This window comes from Symphalangus syndactylus, chromosome 1 (genome assembly GCF_028878055.3).
Source record: "Symphalangus syndactylus isolate Jambi chromosome 1, NHGRI_mSymSyn1-v2.1_pri, whole genome shotgun sequence".
Taxonomy (NCBI): Eukaryota; Metazoa; Chordata; class Mammalia; order Primates; family Hylobatidae; genus Symphalangus; species Symphalangus syndactylus.
Genome location: NC_072423.2, coordinates 40367119 through 40391645, shown reverse-complemented (window position 1 = coordinate 40391645; position 24527 = coordinate 40367119). Strand labels below are relative to the sequence as shown.

At 39.8% G+C, this 24527-nt stretch overlaps 1 protein-coding gene across 9 annotated transcripts in view; it reads left to right on the top strand.

Annotated features, from left to right (window-relative positions):
• Nucleotides 1-24527, top strand: part of ARK2N (arkadia (RNF111) N-terminal like PKA signaling regulator 2N) — a 141363-nt gene that overhangs the window by 70764 nt on the left and 46072 nt on the right. For 4 of the 9 annotated variants that reach the window (XM_063644954.1, XM_063644802.1, XM_063644778.1 and 1 more), the window contains 2 exons: nucleotides 10851-10977; nucleotides 20035-20207. In XM_063644954.1, the coding sequence (XP_063501024.1) occupies nucleotides 10851-10977; nucleotides 20035-20207 (300 nt within the window). Of the gene's footprint in view, nucleotides 1-10850; nucleotides 10978-20034; nucleotides 24081-24527 lie in introns of those variants that run through there. The other 5 variants (XM_063645035.1, XM_063644996.1, XM_063644875.1 and 2 more) reach the window with 2 other exon arrangements.

Sequence of the window (24527 nt, the reverse complement as noted above, 5' to 3'; positions counted from 1 at the left end):
CTAGGATATAATTAATATATAGAGAGAGCATTTGTGCATATTGGACTATAAATTTTATGTAGGTTTCTGTATATCATAGGATGCAGTTACCACTGCTCAGCAGATCCCCATGACATTTTGTTATGAAGCTTATTGGCTCTTTCAAAGGCATTTTTTTTTCTCTTAAATCTGACAATACTGGTATGTGGGTAATAAATAAAAATAATACTGTAGTCTTGATGTGATTATCATAGTGGAGCTCATCTTGTGAGGACAACTGAATGTGCTTACAGTGTCTCAATAAAATATTAATAGAATTTATGCTTAGGAGCCAGTTAATAGTTTTGAGACTTGGACTATTAGTCAGATGGTCATTCTTATGATGTGAGTGTAAGTTAAAATTGTAGTGGTTAATCTGGATCCTGTCTTTCCCCTTCACAACAAAATAACAAGCCTAGTTATTGAACAGACTATTCAGGGGTTCACTTTAATCAACAGCAGCATCTCAACCCAGGTCCACAGCCCCATCCCATTTAGGATCACATAGGTATGCACTAAAGATAGAGTAGGTTGCCTTTTTCCAAGCAATTAGATGATTATCTTACATCCAAAATATGTATTTAGTTTTAGTTTTAACCTAGGCAAAAGACTTGAATCACATGCAGGGGTTAAAATGTAAGTTGAGATTAGAGAAGCTACTGATCAACAAAAGACCTAAATTTTCCATTTCAATTCTTGCCATGTGTTTGCTCTTTTTAAATTGATGCTGGAATTGAACACTGTAGTGGGTGGTTTTGAACCAGTGGCCACTTAGAAACTGCATGCCCTCAGGTAAATTATATAAAGCCTCAGTTTTCCCTGTCTACAAAACTGGGGCACAACCTTTATGGTATCTACTCCAAAAGGTTATTGTTACCACTAAGTGAAATACAGTGTGTTTACTACGGAGGACAGCACATAGTAGGCCCTCAGAAATGCTAACCAGCATTATGTTAATATGCTGAAGTAGGCTGAGTAAGGAAGTGATTAATGGCTCAATCACTGGATTTCTAATTACTCTCTTGCACTGCAACGAGTTGCTCTTGCTACGAGCACTTCTTAAATTTTGCCAAAGCGTAGAAATTACCCAGTGTGCTTATAAATATTCACACTCCTAGGTTTCTCCCTGATGATTCTGTCAATAAATCTGAAACGGTTTCTGGGAATCTCTTTTTAATAATAACCTCAGGTAATTCTTGTATCCAGCATGTTTAGGAAACTGTATTAATATATCTGAAAATGGCTTCATTTTTGTTGCTAGTAAGGGCTCACTGCAAACATAAATGTAGTTGGGGCAAAAAGAAGCAGAAGTCTTGGTGAGGAAGGCTTATAGGTGTGGTAAATTGAACTTATTTAGGATTTTTTTCCCTGGGAAGTTAAAACTTTAAATACTTTATCTTTTCCATCAGCCTTCTTGTCAAGAAGGTAGGCTCTGAGCATTTTCCCCATCTTTACAATAGGGATGGTAATCTTGATTTGTCCCTAACATGGTAGCAGTACAGAGAAATGAATCCTGGGTTTCCTGTTCCTAGTGTAGGGTTTTTAATAATCAGACCAGAATGGCCGTGTTTCTCAATCAGTATAGTGAAGGAGATGAAGTATGGTCATGTTCTTCATGTTTATCTGCTTCAAATTGATGGTAAGATTTTGGATTTTTTTTTTTTTTTTAAAGGGAGTCTCCAGTCACCCAGGCTGGAGTACAGTGGTGCATTCTGGGCTCACTGCAACCTCTGCCTCCCAGGTTCAAGTGACTTTCGTGCCTCAGCCTCCCAAGTAGCTGGGATTACAGGTGTATGCCACTGCGCCTGGCTAATTTTTGTATTTTTAGTAGAGACAGGGTTTTACCATGTTGGCCAGACTGGTCTCGAACTCCTGACCTCCAGTGATCCGCCTATCTTGGCCTCCCAAAGTGCTAAGATTACAGGCATGAGCCACCACACCCAGCCAGAGTTTAGATTTTTGACCTCTTCCTTCACTCCTTTTTTTTTTTTTTTTGGGAGACGGATTCCAGCTCTGTCGCTCAGGCTGAGTGTGGTGGCAATCTCCGCTCATTGCAGCCTCTGCCTTCTCGTTCAAGTGATTCTCTTGCCTCAGCCTATCCAGTAGCTGGGATTACAGGTACCCGTCACCACGCCCAGTTAATTTTTTTGTATTTTTAGTAGAGACCGGGTTTCACCATGATGGCCAGGCTGGTCTCGCCCTCCTGATCTCAAGTGATCCGCCCACCTCTGCATCTCAAAAATGGTGGAATTTTAGGCGTGAGCTACCATGCCCAGCCCTCTTCCTTCACTTTTTAAGGTTGTTTAACATGCTCTTTAAGGAACTAAAAGTAGGCTGGGTGCTGTGGCTCACGCCTATAATCCTGGCATTTTGGGAGTCCGAGGTGGGCAGATCACAAGGTCAGGAGTTCGAGACCAGCCTGTCCAATATGGTGAAACCCCGTCTGTACAAAAAAAAAAAAAAAAAAAAAAATTAGCCGGGCATGGTGGCATGGGCTCCTGTAGTCCCAGCTACTCGGGAGGCTGAGGCAGGAGAAGTGCTTGATCCCGGCAGGTGGAGGTTGCAGTGAGCCGGGATTGTGCCACCTCACTCCAGCCTGGGCGACAGAGTGAGTACTCTGTCTCAATAAAAAAAAAATAAAAAAACCTGGAAGTAGTAATTTGCTGTTTTTAAAGCTAAATGAGTAGTGACTTAAGATGTTAATTTTTTTTTTTTAATGCCTAGCATGCGACTGTCATACAGTATGTAGTATTACTTTGTCTTCGGTGTGTTGCAAAGCTCAGGCCTAGTTCTTACCCAATGGATTTACAGTTTAAAAAGTAGCTGGATTATTTCCTTTAAAGACAGAAAGAAACTGTTTTCCATGATAATTTAGTTACTACTTTTTCTGTGCTTCTTTTTCTTACCCTATTTTGGTAACTACCTTATCTTGGTAACTTTTTCTTACCCTTTCTTGTTGAAAAGGTCTGTAGTGGGAGGACAAAATTTAGAATTTTCTTATATAGTGACAGAAGTTATCTTTCCAAAGACCTACACAGGCAGAGACCTACACAGAGACAGCCAGCTGTCACAATAGCTAAATATAAGTGCTCTGCTTTATTTTCAGTTTAATATATGGTAATTGTGGTATTTACATTTTTCTCTACAGGGCTTGTTCTTGTCTTAGAACTGGAAAAGATTACTACCACTGACAGTATTTGAAGAACCTCATAGCATCTTTGGCTCACTTTTCTGTATGCTTTAGGCACTGTTCTGCCATTGGAATCATGTGAGGTCCTCCATGGGGGGTGGAGCGGGGTAGGGAGGGGCAGAGCAGAAAAGGCCCAAAGGCCAGAGAATGTCAGGTTTTGTACTGGAGGTCCCAAAGGAATGTGTGGCATGCTGAAGAGGGTTACAGTGACAGAAAAGGACTAATGGTCTTGGCTCTGAAATAGAAGAAGGAAGAGGCAGAGGCATCCCAGAATGCCTTTGGTGTCTCTTGTAGAGCACGGCATCTCATTGCCTTGGTGTGGGTCCTAGCTGATTTGTTTTCTGTGTAGCACAATTTCTCTAAGGCTCTGGCAGGAAATTTGGCAAATGTCTCACACTATTAGTCTAGAAGTTCTTAACATTCACCAGGCAGTCTATATTTAGCACCCCCATCACTTTCTCATGCCTGTTATTTTATCTTGCACTAGTATTTTGACCAAGCATTACAGATAAGAGCAGACCCCAGGCCAGGGTCTATAAGGGCAGACCCTAGGCTAGGCGCGGGGGCTCACACCTGTAATCCCAGCATTTTGGGAGGCCGAGGTGAGTAGATTACCTGAGGTCAGGAGTTCGAGACCAGCCTTACCAACATGGCCAAAACCCGTCTCTACTAAAATACAAAATTAGCCTGGCGTGGTGGTGCATGCTTGTAATCCCACCTACTCAGGAGGCTGAGGTGGGAGAATCGCTTGAACCCGGGAGGTGGAGGTTGCAGTGAGCCGAGATCACATCGTTGCACTCCAGCCTGAGCAACAAAAGCAAAACTCCATTTCAAAAAAAAAAAAAAAGACCCCAATTTTAAGTGACCAGTTTTAGCACATCATCTGGGTTTTGTAACCATGTTAAATACCAGCAGGTTTGGATTGCAATTTTTATGGCAAAAATTGCACTGCCAGAATTGTTTGGATTATCTAACAATGTGGAAGGAATATTGCTAGTTTCTGGATCCATAATGAATGAATAAAGTTAGAAGAATCTGAAATATTGGTGATGGTACCTTTTTTTTTTTTTAAAGACAGTATAAAATTAACAGAAGTAGCATAGTAACTTTTCATTTCATAAAAAATAAAGTGATGATATTTCTAGCTCTGGAATAAGGCTATTGGAGGTGGTGAGGTGAGAATGGCGGGGTCCTAGTCAGTGAAGACTGGTTATTCAGAAATATTGATAACAGATATTTCACAAAACATTCCTACTAGAGAGGGTAGAATTATAAATTAGAACGATGGTTATAGGAACTGGGCAAAGAGATACTAAGAATTAACTAATTCCATCATATTCTTGTTGTATTTTCTTAATTACCGTTGTTTAAAAGTATTGAGTGATCAAGGAGGAAGAGTTTGGTTATAGTCACCCTGCCTGTCTACAGTCTGCCTTTTTAATTTAGTTTAATCAATTTCATTTATTTATTTTTAGGATCCCAACAGGCTGAACCCCTTACTGTGAGTCTGCCACAAGTGGCTTTTAGTACCTCTTGGAGCTCAGCTCCTTGCTTGCTTGCTTATTGATTGATTGAGATGGCGTCTCGCTCTGTCATCCTGGCTGGAGTGCAGTGGTGTAATGTAGCGCACTGCAATCTCCGCCTCCTGGGTTCAAACACTTCTGCCTCAGCCTTCTGAGTAGCTGGGACTATAGGGGCGTACCACCATACCTGCCTGATTTTTGTATTTTTAGTAGAGACGGGGTTTTGCCATGTTGGCCAGGCTTGGTCTCAAACACCTGACCTCAAGTGATCTGCCCGCCTCGGCCTCCCAAAGTGCTGGGATTACAGGTGTGAGCCATGGAGCCCAGCCCAGCTTCTTGCTTCTTAGTGAGTAGGCACAGACAGTTTTGAGGTGGTTTTTCACATAAATAATGAGTATTCTTGATAGCAGGACTTGTAAATAGAGAGACTAAGACAGGTGCCAGGACTGTTTCATGAATGAGTAACAATCATAGAGTCAGTAGATGGCAGTGAAACGGTAACCTCCTGGAAGGCACTGCCTGCTAGTGTTGGTACATGAGGATGGAGATGAGTAATTTATAAGTGATCTGCATCCCAGCATTGGGGGTTAAGAGCAGCTTCCTCTTTAGAAGACTGCAGGGGAGACGTCTTCAGGAAGGTCAGTCAGGTTTCCACAAGGAGGTGGAGAGAAAGTTCAGGGTATTTTACCATGGAGTTGGCATTCCAGAAGGCAGTGGTAAAGTTGTAGGAGGGTGAGCAGTGGGTGGCTGGAGCAAAGGAAGACAACAGAGTTGGGGATAAGATGGCAAAAAATGGATGATCCCAGGTGCTTGTATTTTGTAGGTAGCTAAGAGGGTGAAAGTATAGTGTTTTACTTCTCATAACCACTGGTTTTCCTTCTACCCCTCCTTACTGCTTTTTCCTTTTCCACTGTAGGCTTTTCTGTACTCTTTGTTTTTTTTTGTTGTTGTTGTTGGTTTGTTTTTTTGTTTGTTTGTTTGTTTGTTTTTTTGAGACGGAGTCTTGCTCTGTCGCCAGGCTGGAGTGCAGTGGCACGATCTTGGCTCACTACTGAAACCTCCGCCTCCTGGGTTCAAGCGATTCTCCTGCCTCAGCCTACAGAGTAGCTGGAACTACAGGAGTGCGCCACCACACCCAGCTAATTTTTGTATTTTTAGTAGAGATGGGGTTTCACCATGTTGGCTAGGATGGTCTCCATCTCTTGACCTCATGATCTGCCTGCCTTGGCCTCCCAAAGTGGTGGGATTACAGGCGTGAGCCACTGTGCCTGGCCTCTGTACTCTTATGCAGCTACTTCCACCACACAACTTTTCTACTTCATTGGACCAATCCCCCATCCCTTTATCAGTCCTCTCCCAGCTTCATGTCCTTCCCTATCAAGCCTGTAGGCCCAGCTGTCCTTTGCCAATGTCACTTGTAGAGTTGACTTTTCTGTTGTACTTACCTGGCAGAGTCTGATCCCTGGATGCACACTTTGAGCCTGTATCCACCCTGCTAAGCATAGCTGGAGAAAATCACTTTGTTACAGAGTTAAAGGTTGCCTTAATTTCCTAGTCTGCAGCTTCATCCAGGCTCTCAGCGTTTCCTAGAAACTCCCCCTTTTCCTTAGGCAGCATTCTTTTTTTTTTTCCTTTTTTGAGACGGAGTCTTGCTCTGTCACCCAGGCTGGAAGTGCAGTGGTGCCATCTCAGCTCACTGCAAGCTCCGCCTCTCGGGTTCACGCCATTCTCCTGCCTCAGCATCCCAAGCAGCTGGGACTACAGGCGCCCGCCACCACGCCCGGCTAATTTTTTTTTTTTTTGTATTTTTAGTAGAGACGGGGTTTCACCATGTTAGTCAGGATGGTCTCAATCTCCTGACCTCGTGATCCACCCCCCTCGGCCTCCCGAAGTGCTGGGATTGCAGCCTTGAGCCACCGCGCCCGGCCTTGCATTCTTTCTTCGTAGTGGCTACTTCGCTTTTCTACACCTGCCCACACCTACTCTCTGCAGATGGCCTTGCCACATTCTTCAAAATTCAGATTACCTCAGCTTTCTGCTGTCAAACCTATTCTCTGCCCTTTTGGAATATGAACAGGTCTCTCTCATTGTTAAAAACTATATATATATATACACACACACACACACACACATAAATACAACATACATACATACACCCCTCCCTCAAGCCCATATTCCTTACTCAGTACCATCCTATCTCCTTTTCCTCCATAGCCAAACTTCTTAAACTGTGTTTGCTCTTCCTTCCCTTTCATTATTCTTCAGATTGCTTTGCTATATTGGCTTTCTCCGAGGCTGGAGTGCAGTGGTGCTATCATGGCACACTGCAGCCTTGACCCCCTGGGCTCAAGCAATCCTCCTGTCTCAGTTTCCTGAGTTGCTGAGTCTATAGTTGCACACCACCACGCCTAATTCCCCACGCCCCCGCCCCACCCCATCTCTTAATTATTTATGTTCATCAATACTTGGGTTGTGTTTTCTAGACCACTTCTACTGTTCAGGATGATCTTTATTCTCTCACCTATTGCTGAGGATTTAACAAGTCTGTATTTCCTCTTAGACCTCTGACCTGAGCTTTAAAACAGTACCAGTTGTACCATTGACTGTCATCTACTGACTCCATGATAGTTTCACTCATTTATGAAACATTCCTGGCACCTGTCTTAGTCTGTCTTTGCTTGCAAGTCCTGCTATCATGAACACTCATTATTTATGTGAAAACTTAAGTTATGTGAACTGCTTATTGGACATATTAAAGGCACATTATCATCATGCCCTAAGCAGCCACACTCAGCTTTTATTAGTGCACTGAATGGCACTGTAACTCTATCCATTTACCTAAGTCAGAAACCTAAGCATCATTTTTGACTTTCTATGTTCTTTCATTTGCCTAATTGCCAACATTACTAACCCACCATTCGTACACACACACACAGTGTTTTCCGTTGTTTTTTTTCCTAGTTCAGCCATAGTCATTTCTCACCCAGGAAGCTGCAGCAGTCTAACTGGTTTTGTTGCCTCTAGTATTTCCTGTCCTGCTTGCTATCAGTTTCATTTCTATACTCTGAAAGGAAATTCTTTAAAATGCAAAACCAGATGACGTCACCCCTCTGCTTACCCTCTGCTTAAATCGTTCAGTGGCTTCCTACTTCTCAAAGCTAAGTCCAGACAGCTTACCATGATGTGACCTGCTGACTTTGGTAGCCTTGTTTCTTATTACTGTTTTGACTGTTACCCCCAAATCTCACCAAACTTTTATACCTTAAAGGACAACAGAATGTTCTGTATGCCACTTCCCCTCACCTGTGCCTACTTTTCCTTGAGAACCCAGCTTCCCTGATCACCCTCAAGTCTGGTGAATGTTCCCTATCAGAGCAGTTTTCAAGCCATAGTGTAATAGACTGCTTTTTATTATCTCTGCATATATTGCAGGTTCATTGAGGGTAGAGACTATGCCTGCCTTGTTCCCCATAGTATTTCTAGCACTTAGCACAGTACATAGCCTGTCACAAGTATTTATTGTAGGTACAAACAAATAAACAGTAAAGACCGTTTGAATTATTGAATATGGAAAAGTTGAAGGCTATAAAGGAGTCTGTGATTTTGTATTCTTCCTTAGCAGTACAGTTGGAACAGTGTGTATGAGGATAGCCATAACCAAAACATTGAAGTAGAAATTGGATGAAGACTTGGCCACAAGCAAAGTATTGGGGATCAGAACAAGAATCTAGGTTTACGAAAGCAAGACTTAACCAATTCCATTTAAGCAGCCTCTCTAGATTTAATAAAACAGGGTTTTATCTGGTGAATGCCACCTTTTGTGTGCCTATAGGGTCCAGATATGTGCCCGCTGCCAGTGCCACATAATCTGGATTACAAACCCATGCAGACTGTGGTATATAATCTCAATCACTGGTTTAGCTAGGAGCCACTGTAAGCATTAAAAATTTTTCATATATATGCATCATTTTCAGTCGAAGAATAAAAGGTAAAAATAGTACTAAAGAATTATGAAAAAGACCCACAATCATATTCAAACTTGATTATTTTTCACAGCTTTACTCAGAATCTACATATTTTTATAGTGTTATGTGTAATACTTTATATGTTAGTGTACATTTTTCCAAGTTGCTACATAGCACTGTAATGAATATCTTTGGATATAACATTTTGCTTATTTAAAGGCTAAAGAGTAAATTATTAGGGATGGGTTTACAGGGTCAGAAGGTATAAAAATTGTAAGCCTTGCTTTGAGACTGTCTGTAGCTTTCCAAAAGGTTTACACTCAAGGGTGACAGAAGTATGAAAGTACAGGATTTGGCCAGGTGCGGTGGCTCACGCCTGTAATCCCAACACTTTGGGGAGGCCAAGGTGGGCGGATCACCTGAGGCCAGGAGTTTGAGAGCAGCCTGGCCAACATGACGAAAGCCCATCTCTACTAAAATTACAAAAAATTAGCCGGGTGTGGTGGCGGGCGCCTGTAATGCCAGCTACTTGGGAGGTTGAGGCAGGAGAATTGCTTGAACCCGGGAGGCGGAGGCTGCGGTGAGCTGAGATTGCGCCATTGCACTCTAGCCTGGGTAACAGAGCGAGACTCCATCTCAAAAAAAAAAAAAAAAAAAAAAAAAAAAAAAAGGTACAAGATTTCTCAATAACCTTGAAGCACTGGGTTGAGTAAAGGGAGAAGAGAGTTGTATGTAAAATTTTCTTTTCTTTTTTTTTTTTTTGAGACAGAATCTCCCTCTGTCGCCTGGCTGGAGTGCAGTGGTGCGATCTCGGCTCACTGAAACCTCCGCTTCCTGGGTTCAAGCAATTCTGTATCATCAGCCTCCTGAGTAGCTGGGACTACAGGCACGCCACCATGCCAGCTAATTTTTGTATTTTTAGTAGAGACGGTTTCAACCATGTTGGCCAGGATGGTCTCGATCTCTTGACCTTGTGATCCGCCCTCCTTGGCCTCCCAAAGTGCTGGGATTACAGGCGTGAGCCAAAATTTTATTTTCTTTACATTGGTTTAGTTTAGATTAGGTGTTGTGTAGATTTTTTTTAAATAGGGAAATAATTTTATATCAGATCACAATATATTTAAATAAAAATACCCTTTAGAGAGTAAATGAGAATTTGAACTCATTGCAACTCTGTTTATTCTGTGTTAACTCCTAGGTATTCTAAAATTCACTCTTTTAAATCAGAACATCAAGAGCTGGTACATAGGCCGAACTATTTTAGCTCTTGCTAGAATTGTTTTTAGAGCCATGTACTTTGATGCCACGCCATTAGCCATTATTGAGAGTTCTGTGAAGCTCATGTTTTCTGTGATGTTGGAGAATGTGTTTTATTGCATCATATAATACATGCTTTGGGAAGACTCTTGTAAGGAAGTCCTTACATGCCCCAGTGCCACAAACTTTATGTTTTTCCAGAGTGTGTGGTTTGTTTCTAAGGAGAACTCTCAGCAATGTACAAGTTACATTTCAGTTGCTCAGAGCCAAAATTGTGATTTACCTCCAGCCTTCCTTTTTAGATGTAGTTTTGGGTCAGATTTTGTCAAATCTATGTTTCTTTAGAGAGAACATATGCTAAATCTTTCACAAAGCATCTCACTATAAATATGGTATTAGTGATTACTTCTGTTATTCTATATGTGCCTTTGGGCTTTTCCGGTTTAGAGTTTGGTTCTATTGAAATGATAAGCAGTAGAGAGCCCCACTGCCTTCTAGGTGGTTATGCAGGTTGTTTAAAAGCTGACTGGAGTTGAATGCAAAAAGCGTTACAGCATAAAATATATAGAGTTTATTATGGTTTGGGTAGACGGATATAGGTATTTACCAAGCATTTAAATGTTTTTATCCTAACAAGTAGCAAGTGAGAGACTTTGAGTTCATACTTTTATATACTGCCATGTTGTTTGAATATACATCATGAGCATATATTCTGTTTATTTTTTGAACAAAGAACACTGCCCCAGCTTATTTGACAGTTTTGCTGTGGCAGGCTCTCACAGGGTGATTCTGTTTCTATGACTAAACCTAGATGACAAATCTGTCAATGAGTTGTTTCCACTGTTTGTGAGGAATAAAATTATAGTGCTTGTTTTTTTTCCTCCCCTTCTTTCTCAGGTCATTTGGATCCAGGATTCCTAGCAAGTGACAAAACATCTGCTGGCAATGCGCCACTCAATGAACAAATTAACATTGCCTCTTCAGATAGTGAAGTAGAGATTGTGGGAGTTCAGGAACATGCAAGGTAGGATACTAATTGGAGTAGTCTGATATTTTAAGTTATAAATTCTATTTTAACCAGAAAACAAGTTAAAAGAAAATGGTAGACTTTATGGCATAGCTGGCATGAATGAATGGTGGGAGCTCTTGGTTTTGTTTGGTTTAAGAAATACTTTTTGTTTAGACATGATATGAGCCTTAGAGTGTGTTATATATTGTCTCATATCAAGGACATTTCAACCATACATGGCTGTGAACTAGAGCTGATGTTTTTTTCTTTTAGGCAAATGTTTAGTTAACTTGACAGACTTTTCATTTAAGGCAGAAGTATCACTGTACTTTTTTCTCTCACGTTTATACTTTCTTGCCTTTCACTTTACCTGGAAGTATACTGGGAGCAAACAGCTGGGAAACGTGCATCTGACATCATGCCTCTTTGACTGGTTTCCTAGAGCAACTCCTTGTCTTTCATTAGAAGCAAACTTGCAAGTTATTTTGGTCTGTTTTTACAGAGTATATTTCTAGTAATGCTCATATAACTAAGAGAGTCTTGTTTCTTAGGATTAAAAAAAAAACCCCACAAGACATCAAGTTGGTGTGTAGCATTATAAACATAATTTTATGAAGTTTGGCATTCGTTAAGGTAGGGGTCGGCAAACTGTGGCCCACAGGCCAATTCTGGCCTGCTGCCTGTTTTTGTCTGGGCTGTGAGCTAAGAATGATTTTTACCTTTTTAGATGGCTGGTGGAAAAAAAAAATCAAATGAAGAATGATACTTTGTGACATGTGAAAATTACAGGAATTAAAATTTTAGTCTATAAAGTTTTATTTTAACAACCGTGCTTGTTCATTTTATATATAATCATTGATGTCTGTTTATGCACTCCACTGGCAAAGTTGAATTGTTTCAACAAAGATTATATGTCCTCCCCAAAGCCTAAGATATGTACTGTCTGAAAAGTCAATACCTTTGCAGAAAACATTTGCTGACTCTTGCTTTAAGGTATGTTCATCATAATTGGTTCCAACCCTTTCAGCGATATTCTTCTGAAACATTCTGGAACATCCTCTCCCCACCTCCCCTGCCGCACATGGACACACACACCCACCCCCCCAAAATTTAGACTTTAGAACTTGTGTATTTTGTATAAAGCAAACAACTTTTCTCCCATGCCACAAGAGTGAAGTTGTGATTTTCTGATAAATGGGTATATAACGTAGTGTATTCATTACTTGGCTCTTTGATCTGATTTTACTCTGGTTACCCAGGTAATAAAACACATTTGCCAGCATTTCTTCTGTCTCTTATATAAAATACAAACTTAAAAGTATAGAGTGGAAATACAGATACATGTACGTTAAGGGTACCTTTTTCTAGAGAGACCTAAGTATACTTTGAGAGCATTTTTCAGTCAAATAATTGGAACTTTAAGGATGTAGAGTTAATTTGTAGTTTAACATGCTGTTTCCCCAAAAGTGGCCAATTCTGGCTTTTTTGGAACTAGTCTTGTCCTAACACTTCATCCTCTTCTGTATTTATACCTTCTGTATTTATTCTGTAAGTATGCCTGTAAGGCTGCTTCATTTTTTCTTTTTGTTTTCTTTTTTTTTTTTTTTTTTTTTTTTGAGATGGAGTTTCACTCTTGTTGCCCAGGCTGGAGTGCAGTGGCACCATCTTGGCTCACTGCAACCTCTGCCTCCCAGGTTCAAGCGATTCTTCTGTCTCAGGCTTCCACGTAGCTGGGATATCAGGCACGCGCTGCCACACTTGGCTAATTTTGTATTTTTAGTTGAGATGGGGTTTCTCCATGTTGGTCAGGCTGGTCTTGAACTCCTGACCTCAGGAGATCCACCCACCTGGGCCTCCCAAAGTGCTGGGATCACAGGCATGAGCCACCGTGCCTGGCCTCTTTTTCTTTTTCTTTTCTTTTTTTTTTTTTTTTAGTAATTATTCTCCCTATTCTGGTGGGAAAGAATTTTTATTTTTCAGTCTTTCCTTTACTCTCTGTTTTCTGCCTTAATTACAAATTTTTTCCTATTAAATTCTCTTCCATTTTTCCATTTTTCTGTTTAGGCCGACTTACCTACCAGATGAGAAAGTTAGAACTACTGATTTCTTCCTGCCTTTGGTTTATTTCACCATTGTTGCTTATGATATAAATTATCCTTTTAAGCCCCATGTCAGGATCTTTCTAGACTATTGTATTTTTAAATTTTAGGGTTCCTACTATGATACCCTGCCCACTGACAGGTTGATGTGGGTGAATTATCTTCAAATGTGCCAGGGACATATTATTCATTCACCAACTTCCTTTTGAGTTACATTTCAAATTTTAATTCATTGTACTTATGTGTTCCTACTTAAATAGGGAAGGAATAGGTAGTAACCTGTATTGTTTATCTAGTCTCTTACTCTGTGCTAAGACATATCACTTGGTCAAGTTCTCTATTAATTTCTAACTCATCTCCCTTTTTATTGTTTCCTTATGCCTAGAAATGTTACAGCATGAACCACACTTATTTTTAGCTTCTTTGTTCAATGTTTCTTCATCATTAAATGTTTATCTTCTTTTTCTTAAAAAAAAAAACAAAACATTTTTATATCTGGAGTTACAATTATCATTATATTTCTATTAAAACCTGGAAATTTAAATTCTCAGTTCTCCCCACCCCTAACACACACAATCCCTATTCTACACTTGAACAAAGTGACTTTGTCTACATTTTAAATAACGTTACATTATTTTCAAGGATTTTTTCTTACAGGCTCTGAAGCATAAAGCTGTGTTTTATTCTTACTCATTGGTTTGAATCCCGGGAAATCGTATCTTGCAGGTGACATCCATTTTAAAACCTCAGTGGTGGTTGAAATTGTCCGTATAATGGAATGTAGAGTTTACAGATTCTTTGGGGTATTTTTCACTGACTCCTTTATTATTTTGTGAGGGTGTCTCTTATATTGATCTTGGGTCTAGGACTGAGTCTTTCTGACGTTTCTTTCCCCCAGCAGCTTCTGTATCAGTAGCCTGATAATCTTTCAAACATTGGCATTAAAAAGCTGAGAAGCAAGTAGGAGAAGAAGCTTTCTTGTTGGTTGCTTCAGAGTTGCCCCTTGGCTGCCTGTATCTCATCTGGAATTTATTTCTTTTACAGGTCTAGGGTTGCAGTTATGAAGTATTTATGTGCTTCTGGCAGGGTTATCGCTTGGAAAAAGGTTTTAGGTTTTGATCCACATCTTTTTGTTCTCATTTGATTTGCATGTATAGAGTAGATGTTTTATTTGGATTTAGTTGTCCTGTTCTTATTTTTTCTTTTCATATTCTACATTGTTGTTGGGTTTTTAAGAGTTTTTAAGAACTCAGATTTGGTCCTTGAGTTGTTCTCTGGAATTGTGGCTGCCCTGACTTGTGTTGGGTGCCATTTTTCCATATTGGAAGCATTTTGTTTGGCCTTTGCATTCAGTAATTCTAGTTGTGATATGCCTCCCCCCCCTCCTTTTTTGATAGTTATTTTTCTTTTCTTGCATGCTAATATCTTCCCCTATTCTTTTATTGTAGATTTTGATGTATTCATTTCTCTTTTGTGTATCTTCTAGTCTTAGACTAGAAAGCATGCTTTCTGAGCTAATGATTGAACGCATATTTTATGATTGCCTTATATTGCCGTGTTGAACTCCTGGTGTTACCTTAATGTTATTTCCAGATGTTAATTTTTGGACAGTCCAGTTTCACAGATGCTCTTTGCTAGTGAGATGGAGACTTTCCTAGCATCTCTAGTTCTTCTGTGCGCACTTAATTTTGCCAAAACTTTTAATTTACGAACCTCAGGCCAATAATTTTTTTTTGTCTTTGGTCCTGTTATTTGTTCCTTCTACCGACCTCATTGGTAATTGCTCTAGGAAGATGAGTACATATAGCACAGATCTGTATGTTATGGAACTGTGTTGAAACAGTTCCTTTTGGTACCTGTTTTGAGAACCTCATTCTAGTCTGTTAATCCTGTAATCATTGGTGTTAATGTTGGGTTATTCCTTAGCATAATAATTGGTGTAGGAAGCTGTATTTGAGACACATTGCTTCATAGGACCAGTTGCTAATTTTTTTTTTTTTTTTTTTTTTGAGATGGAGTCTCGCTCTGTCGTCCAGGCTGGAGTGCAGTGGTGCGATCTCGGCTCACTGCAACCTCCGCCTCCTGGGTTCAAGCAATTCTCCTGCCTCAGCCTCCCAAGTAGCTGGGACTACAGGCGCACGCCGCCATGCCTGGCTAATTTTTTGTATTTTAGTAGAGACGGGGTTTCACCATGTTGCCCAGGCTGGTCGCGAACTCCTGAGCTCAGGCAATCTGCCCGCCTCGGCCTCCCAAAGTGCTGGGATTACAGGCGTGAGCCACCACGCCCAGGCCTGTTGCTAACATTAACTCCAAAAAAACTAGTGAGACAGATGAGTGTTTCCCTACAATCACAAGGATTCATTTCCTCTTCAGTTAGGAAAAAGAAGTAGAAATGTTATCTAAGAGGTCACCTTCAGGCTGTCTGTAAATGAGAGTAAAAATGATTAATTTTAATGTTGTTTTCTTAGAATAGTAAGCTAACTATATCAAAAGTTGACCGTCAGAGCACGCTGTGTGTGTGTGCGCGTGTGTGCATGTGTGCGCATGTGTGCATGTGTGCGCGTGTGTGCATGTGTGCACGTGCACACTTCATTTCCACTGTGCAGCCTTTCTGTTGATATTAGTGTATGAAGAACAGGAAATTATTCTATCAAACCATAATGTTTATAATATATTTTTTCCCAACATTTTGGGAAGCAAGACCCAAGCATTTTCTTGGTTATAAAATGCAAAATATGGCTCTAGGTTGTGTTTCATACCTGTCACCAATTGTATGCAGGTTGAACGTTTTGTGAGAACAAAGCCTGTATCTGCACTAATACAGATTAGTAATACAGTTGATTGGACCAATTAAAAACCAGCTGAGTATGTTCCTGCATCATGTCTTTCATGATACAGAAAAAGCATATGTGATAATACATGAAACTCTTTATTTTTTATGTTGCCTCACAAAATTTCGAGCCTCTTGCATCCATTATAGGACCACTCCAGAGGCTTAACAACCATTGTGCTCCCTCTTTCTCCTGAATTTTTTTCCCTATCTGGTATAAATTTTTGTGTAATGTATATTGTCTTATAAAATAGTTGAAATATTTCTCTAGCACCCTTCTGTTTACTAGATTGACTGTTTTTTCCGTCTGTAGTTAAAAAAATGTGCTAAAAACCTTGTTCTGTCCTCATCCATCTCCTAACTCCCATTTTATTCAGTGTGTTTGAGATCATTAAAGTAAATGATTTTTGTGAATATTTTATTGGCTAATAACACATACAGATAACTAATAATGTACCTTTAATTTTTGCAAACTGCTTATACCCAAGTAACAAGCACTCAGATCAGAAAACAGAAGTCACTCTGAGCTTTCTTTTTTTTTTTTTTTTTTTTTTTTTGAGACAGAGTCTCATTCTGTCACCCAGGCTAGAGTGCAGTGGTGCAACCTCCGCCTCCTGGGTTCAAGCAATTCTCCTGCCTTAGCCTCCTGAGTAGCTGGGACTGCAGGCGCATGCCACCATGCCTGGCTCATTTTTGTATTTTTAGTAGAAACGGGGTTTCACCTTATTAGCCAGGCTGGTCTTGATCTCCTGATCCCATGATCCGCCTGCCTCAGCCTCCCAAAGTGCTGGGGTTACAGGCGTGAGCCACCGCGCCCTGCCATTCTGCACTACTTTCTAATTACAACCTCCCCTTTTTCTTTTCCCCTGTAACTACTATCTTGACTTTTTTTTTTTTTTTTTTTTTTTTTTGAGACAAGGCTCAGCCACCCGGGTTGGAGTGCAGTGGCGTGATCTCTGTTCACTGCAGCCTCGACCACCAAGGCTCAAGCCATCCTCCCACCTCAGCCTTCCGAGTAGCTGGGACTATGAGTGCCCACTACCTCACCCAGCTACTGTGTGTGTGTGTGTGTGTGTGTGTGTGTGTGTGTGTGTGTGTGTTTGACAGAGATGGGGTTTCACCATGGTGCCCAGGCTGGTCTTGAACTTGTGAGCTCAAGTGATCCTCCCGTCTCACCTTCCCAAAGTGCTGGGATTACAGTCATGATCCACTGTGCCAGCCTATTCTGACTTTTAATGATAGTTTTGCCTGTTTTTGAACAAATCTTAAAGTCACTGTTTAGCTTGGAGGACATCTTAAAGTCTTCCTTAACATTCCTGACACATGCCTCAACGATTACTTGAGTACTTAAAAGGCAATTCATTCCATTTCTTAGTGGCTTTGTTCTATAGCAATGATTATCTGAAACTTGCCTTCTAGAAACTGATTCATGGTTCTTAGCATGCTCTCAATGGTTTTGCCTTGAGCATGAAATAGTATCTTTCATGGTGGCTTCCACCTCACAGTGATTCTGTCTTTGGGAATCCCATGTACAACTATTAATAATTAGAGTTAGGAAAGCTTTTGACCAAAGATAGTATCATCACATTCTCCAGATAATCTAAAATTTTGAAGTAGGAGAAATAGAGAGGGTTAGGGGTTGTTCCATCATCTTAGGCTCTTTGAGGTGCCCAGTGTCCTACCAATAAATTCTCTTCATTGTTTAAAGTAGCCTAAGCTGGTTTTTGGTAACTGGAACCATTTGTAACGTAACTACAGAAGTGATCTATTTTTAGATAGTTGAAGTGCCCCGTCTCCTATTCTGTCTCCTTCAGCCATTCCTCAGTAGGATATAAGGTCTCTAAACCTCTCACTCTCCTAGTTCTTTTCCTATGCCAGACACTTTCTAAACTCTTCTTTGCCGCTTATTGAATGGCCCTGGGAACCAGGCAGTGCTTCTTTCAGTCAAACATGCTGTAGTAACTTCAGGTATAGCCTGAAGAAGGCATTGTTATTCAGTGGAAAATAAACCCTTGAGTGGAGACCTAATTTTACTCCAGTTCTATACTTAACTTGTTTAAGAGCCTAGGTGGTTGTCTTTTGGCCTAGGTTTTTTCTTCTGTATAGTAAACAGATTAGATCAGATTTTTAAAAAAGCCACTGCCTGACGTTACATTGTATGATTACTTAGTGAGCAATACAGATAAACAATTGGGACCATATACTTCTTCGGAGATGTTTTTAGAAATTCTGCCAAAGATTACATTGACTCTCTTTGCCATTTGTTGCCTGAATTCTTACCAGGCTTCTAGCCAGCTTGACTTCAATTAGTGCTTGTACAGGTGAGCTTTTGAATTGTCAAGTAACTTTATACTTCTAAATTGTTAGTTTGGGCCTATCTTTGTACTCTGATGATTCTCGCTGTGTTTTGCTGCACTCAATTTAATACACACATCTGTAAAGCAACAACATGATATGGAAAGTGTTGGACCCAAAATCAGACCTGTCTTCCTTGGCCTATCACTTTCAAGCATTGTGACTCTGAGCAAATCATGTAACCTGTTTAAGCCTCAGTTTCCCTCTCTGTAGAGTGAGGATAGTAAATTCCATGCTTACCTCATAGGTCTGTCAGAATTGTCCGATGAGATAATATATGTGAAACCGCTTAGTAAATGTAGTGTTCCTTTGGCCTTCAGTCTCGTCAAAACCATTTCTATAAATGCTGAATGGACTCCTTTGGCTGACATTTTTCCATGACTACATGGTCACTTAATATGAATTTATATAATGGGTTGAACAGATGTGAATTAGACATTGGGCTTTATGTCCCTTATTTTACTGTCCCTATTTATTTCACTAGCTAATCTTTGAAAAGGTAGTAGCCTCTGGGTTAGTAACTACATAGTCCATCTCTGGACAGATGATGGGCTTCTGGTACTGTAACAAATTTGCGTTCTGCCCTCTGCTCTGGCCCTAAGAGATCTGTTCTTAGGAATTTTTCTTAGTAAGGGAGAAGTTATCAGGTTAAGCCTTTGTAGGACTAGGGCATGTTTGCAGGAGCTTAAGGGTCCTTGGGGCAGTTTTGCAACCGAATCTTGTCCATTGTTACCCTAATGTTCTTTTGAACCTGGTGGTGTAGGTAGCATTAAACCAAAGCTGAAATTCTCAAGTGGCCCAGCATTATTTGTTGCTTACAGATTGTCAAACAGCTGCTCAGGAGCCACTGTGGTAGTTTAGTGACTAGACTCATGCCACTTGTTACTTCTCACATAAGCTACCTGAGGGCTGGTCAGGAGGTTTAGATGAGAGGACATAGCATTGGTTACATGAGTTGCCTACCTTCCGCTCAGTTGAGTCAGAACTTAGTGTTTTGGCCTGGAGGTTCACAATTCTATCATTTGACTGGAATGTGGAATTCAAACTGTCAGTGTTTCTGAAACAATTTTATTTCAGTGAACTCTTGGTGTGACTTGCTAACAAGGCAGTTCTCTCCCTCTGATAGAACCCTTTTAGTGGATCTAAACCGAAGATTCAGCTGTGTTACTTTCACTGAACCAAACTATAAGCGATTCTGTTGAATGAACCAAGTGCTTCTGTTGTGACCTTCAGGACAAGAGAAATCCTTTATTCATGAGCTATTACTTACAGACTTTTAGAAATTTAATCTGTGAAAGAGTATTACTGTCACTGTCTTTGAAGGCATTATTACCAATTATAAAGCTTATTTTAAGAACAAGTTTTAACTATTTTTCTTACTGTTTGATTTGTTCAGACTTAAGATTGTTTGGGCATCATAACTTTGTTCTGGATTTCTGTGTTGCCCTATCATGAAGATCCCAGAGGTGTAAATGAGTCCAGAGAAACATCCTGTCACCCATGGTCCGTGACTAATCTAGACACAACTCAGGAGTTTCTGGCTGAGATAAGACCCTTGGCCTTTTTAAGGCTAAATAAACTGAGAGAGGGACCAAGTGGGGTGTGGTGGGGTAGGGAGAGAGGGAGGGAGACAGAGAATGGAGGGAAGGATATTGATTGTGGATTTTATGAACTTGCATACTAGGTTTATCTTAGTAAAAATGTTGATCAGTACAACTGAGGTCAGATTGTCTTCTGTTTTTCCTGTGGTGGAATTAACCATGCTTTTGTTCTTCATCTCGATTGCAGGTGTGTTCATCCTCGAGGTGGTGTGATTCAGAGTGTTTCTTCATGGAAGCATGGCTCGGGCACGCAGTATGTTAGCACCAGGCAAACACAGTCATGGACTGCTGTGACTCCCCAGCAGACTTGGGCTTCACCAGCAGAAGTTGTTGACCTTACCTTGGATGAGGATAACAGGCGTAAATACCTACTGTAATACAATGTCACTGTGTTTCCTCTGCACTGTTCCCTTCCACTTCCTCATCCTCTTTGTGACATGGAAGTTCACTGTCATAGCTTCAGCTTCAGAAGCTGTTTGTGGCATTTGTAGGATTCAAACTCATGGAAAATTCCCTCCTCTTCCTCTTTTTTTTAATTAAAAGAAGTCACTTAGGAAAATAACTTATCACAGAGAAAAGAATTTCTTCTTTCCCTCAGTAGGAATATAGAATGATGAATTTTATTAGACAACTTTATTTTACTTGGTGACTTTTAATCTTAGGAAACTCTGCCTTCCTTTTAGAATAATATTTTAATTGCCAGGCAACATGGGTTTCAGTTTTTGAATCTTGTATTTATTTTTCTGTATAATGAAATTAATATCTAGACTTGACCACTATCTGCCCACCCCATTGGCACTCCCATCTTAGGGCATTCGCACACATATCAGTCAGGTCCTTATTGGCACCTAGTAGGGCATGTGCATTGAAAAACTTGTCCTTAAAAATAGAAGACAGAAGTATTAAAATTATATTTTCTTTTATTTTAAGTCTTCTGCCTTCTTTCTTGAGTTTGCTCCTGTTGACTTCCCACAGCACAGATAATTGACATGTCCCTTTGTGTTTATAAATACTACTAAGGTGATCTAGTTGGTCTCCTTGTTGCAATAATTAATAACTCTTTGCAAAATGTCTCCTTTGAGACAGAGGCATTTCAGATAGATACCCACCATGAGGTTTTCTGGGCATCTGAAGGTATTAAGAGTTCAGTAGGAAAAATCTCTCTCCCTCGGCTTTTTTTCTGGTTTATCAAATAACAGGTGAACATAGAAACCTGTTGGGAAGAATATGAAAAGTTATGTGGCCTCTGAGGCTACAGGCACTTGCAAATCTGAGAGGAAAGTGCCGTCTTTCATAGCCGGTCTCTATATAAAGAGTATGTAGCAACAACTGTTTAACATCCGGGATGAAGTGGACCTGATGCTGTATTTGGGTATTTTTCTCCTCTACCTTCTAAAAAAAATACCATAAGAAGAATCAGAATGTACCATAAGAGATCAGATGCAAAGCACGTTAATGTCATTGGTAAGTTTTACAGAATCTAAAAGGATTAGCAAAGGTTAGTAGGAGCTTCAGGGAATTCAGGAAATGCCAGCATTGGAATTTTGTGGCATTAGTTACTACCTTCTTTCTTATATTATGTTGTAGTTACTAGTGAATTCTTTTAAAAGCAATACCTAGAGTTAGAACACTATGTATTCTGCACAGGGGGAGTGAAGTAATATTGGCTTAGAAGACTTCACCTTTTGTTTTTCATGGTTTTTGTTTTTTCTTTGTTTGTTTTTGTTTTTGTTTCCATTGTTACCGTTGCTATGGCCCTTTGCCTCTCTCTCCAAATCCCCTGGTGGCTCTTCTTATCATAAGAGTATGAGAACTACCATTTTCAGTTTTCATTCAGCAAACAAATTTACCAAGTGCCTGCTCTGCATAAGGCACTGTGAGGGTTGGGTGCTCTGGGGGCTGCTGAGATGAATGACACACACCCCACATACACATGCATCAGCGTCTGCCTGCCTCCACCTGCCCAGCCTGTTCTTCTTCTTCTTCTTCATCTTCTTTTTTTTTGTAAAGACAAGTTTATTCCTTTACCCTTCTTGTTGCATTAGTTCTCCTGTATATTTCTTCTTCCACAGGAATGTATTTGTGCATATGTTCTTTGATCTTCTCTGATAGCATCTCATTTGATCTGGCCTCTGTCCTTCATCAGCTTTTATTTTTTTATTTTTATTTCCTGCTTTTATTAGATCAAGCTTTTAAGATCATGAACCTCCAGTTTTAGCAACTCATATATCAGTCTCTCACGTGGCCACAATTCTAGACAAAAACCAAAGACCCAGAGGCCAGAGCAAAGTAGGACCTTCTGAAGACTCACTACTGGTGTATCCTTGGACCTTCACATTTTACTTTAGGATTAATTTATTGAATTTTACTGTTACACATAGTTTTTGACTTGAATTAAAATACTAGACAAAGCAGAAATGTACAATTTCTGGTCTGTGTTTTCCAGGAAAATCATAGAGAATAGAGTGGATTATGTGACTTGAAGTTTTTGCAGCTTATTTTTTCCCCCACTATCAGGGCAGAGGCCCATTTTAATGAATGTTTTTGCATGACCTGTTCTTACGTTAACCACGTATTTTTTTTTTTCCCAATTCCACACAGCAGGTGATTTCCCGTGACATATTTTCTTCATAGTCCCTAATATAGTCATCCTCTACAGAGTTGGCGTGCTGTGTGCACTGTGGATTAGGAACAGAGTGGAGCTGTAACCAGTCTCTTCTCTGGCCATTTGCGTTTATCTCAGCGTGCACTTTTCCCTCACTTATTCCTAGTCCGGCTCCCAACTGCCTGACTTAATGGACCAGAACAGAGATTTGGATATTAAGATGCAGAGGGAGAGGGGAAGGGATGGTAGAGATAGACAGCTCTCCCCTACTAGGTTGGGACACTTCCCCTAATAACTATAGAGAGACTGTGTTTCAACTCTTTTCATTGCTGTTTCCAGAAGAGTGGAGAGTGTGGTTTCAGGCAAGGTATTAATGATACAATTCTGTGGTATACAACTCCTGTGACATTTGAAGTTTCTTTTAAAGGGATTTTTCTTAATCAAAGTTTTAGATTTGGTAGCATAAGTAGTTCTTTATGCTTCACAGGACATTGTCTTCAGATTAATCTCTCTGCGAAAATGGTACACGTGGGTCACAAATTGGTTTATGCCACTGACTTGGTTAAGTTTCCATCCCCTCCAATTTGTGAAAAACAGAGCAGTGACCTAGCTGTTGCATCATCATGACTGCCGTATAACCTGTAATTGCTGCTCTCCAGTAATTGTCTTTTCATTTTGATGGTAGGGGCCAGACTGAATGAATAATGCATTCTTTTTTATTCAATTTATTTCATTCAGTTTATTCTTGGCAATCAAACATCCCATAAACTTTGCTTTTATTATCAATTATGAATATGAATAGTCTGGTTTACTAATTTAGTCATTTGTTCATCTTTACTTTTAGCAGATTAGCACCATAACTAACTTAAAAATAAGTTTGTTACCTGCTTTTTATACTGTCACAAAGGTTTTTGAAAAAGCTGGGGACACTATTTTGTCTTTTAGTTTTTAACTTTTTTTAAGGCAAACAAGCTCCCCAATCCCTGTTCTCCAATATGTGTATGATGTGACTTCCATGTAGATATAAAAATGATTGTGCCCTAACCAAACTTCCTCAGATTGTGCACTGTTTGTTTAAAATAATCACGTATTTTAGTCTGATGCTGTTGTATTTTTTCATTTTATTTAAAACACTACTTACTTCTTATTCTCTTAACAAATTTTAAAAGGTAGTGATCTTAAAAAAAAATCACTGGATAACTAGGAAATATTTTTGTTGTTGTTTTGTTTTTTAAAGAGTACAGAGGCCATTGAAGCCTTTTGCTCCTCTTACCGTGAAAATGAAATGTTAGCCATTGTATGGCTAGGAACCAATGCACTTGGCAGTTAATGGATCTGCTGTTGCTGGAGTGTGAGCGTGGACTTGATGCAGTGACGACAAATCATTGCTTAGAATTAATGTTTTCAAATGTGCAACTCTAGTTTTTAAAACAAAATTTGGTTCTTTACATTCATTATTTCGTTTTTGTTTCCCTTTAGTATTTAATGGTCTTTGGAGAAAAAATAATAAAACAGAGTGTTATATATATATTTTTTGGTGCAAGATAAGATTTTCTGTTTTTTGAAATAAGTCTGTAGTATAAAGGTTAAACTATTTTAAGACAATAAAATAGAGTGTATTTAAACAATGATATCTTCTGAGGTTTTTTTTTGCTTTTTGTTTTTTGTTTTTTTTCCCTATCTGCTTCAGTTAATTAGGTGGTACCTGGAGCAGTTTCCAAGCTACCTTTTAAATATGAAAGTGGATTCTATTTTGTTAACAAGTCTTATCTTTATAAGATGTCTGAGTTTTCAAAGCAAGAGCTGTATCCTTGCAAGGTTACTTGCAAAACTACTCCCAAGGCGGAGCTTGCAGTGAGCCGAGATTGCGCCACTGCACTCCAGCCTGGGCAACAGAGCGAGACTCCGTCTCAAAAAAAAAAAAAAAAAAACTACTCCCAAGAAGTTTTGCAAGTAACCTTGGATAATTGTTGGATCTTGATAAAAATAGCTTTGCATTAGCTTTCCTGTAACCCCTACCTGAGATTTCAAAGAGGGCCAAAGACTTATTGTTCTGGGTACCTTTACTCCTAGCA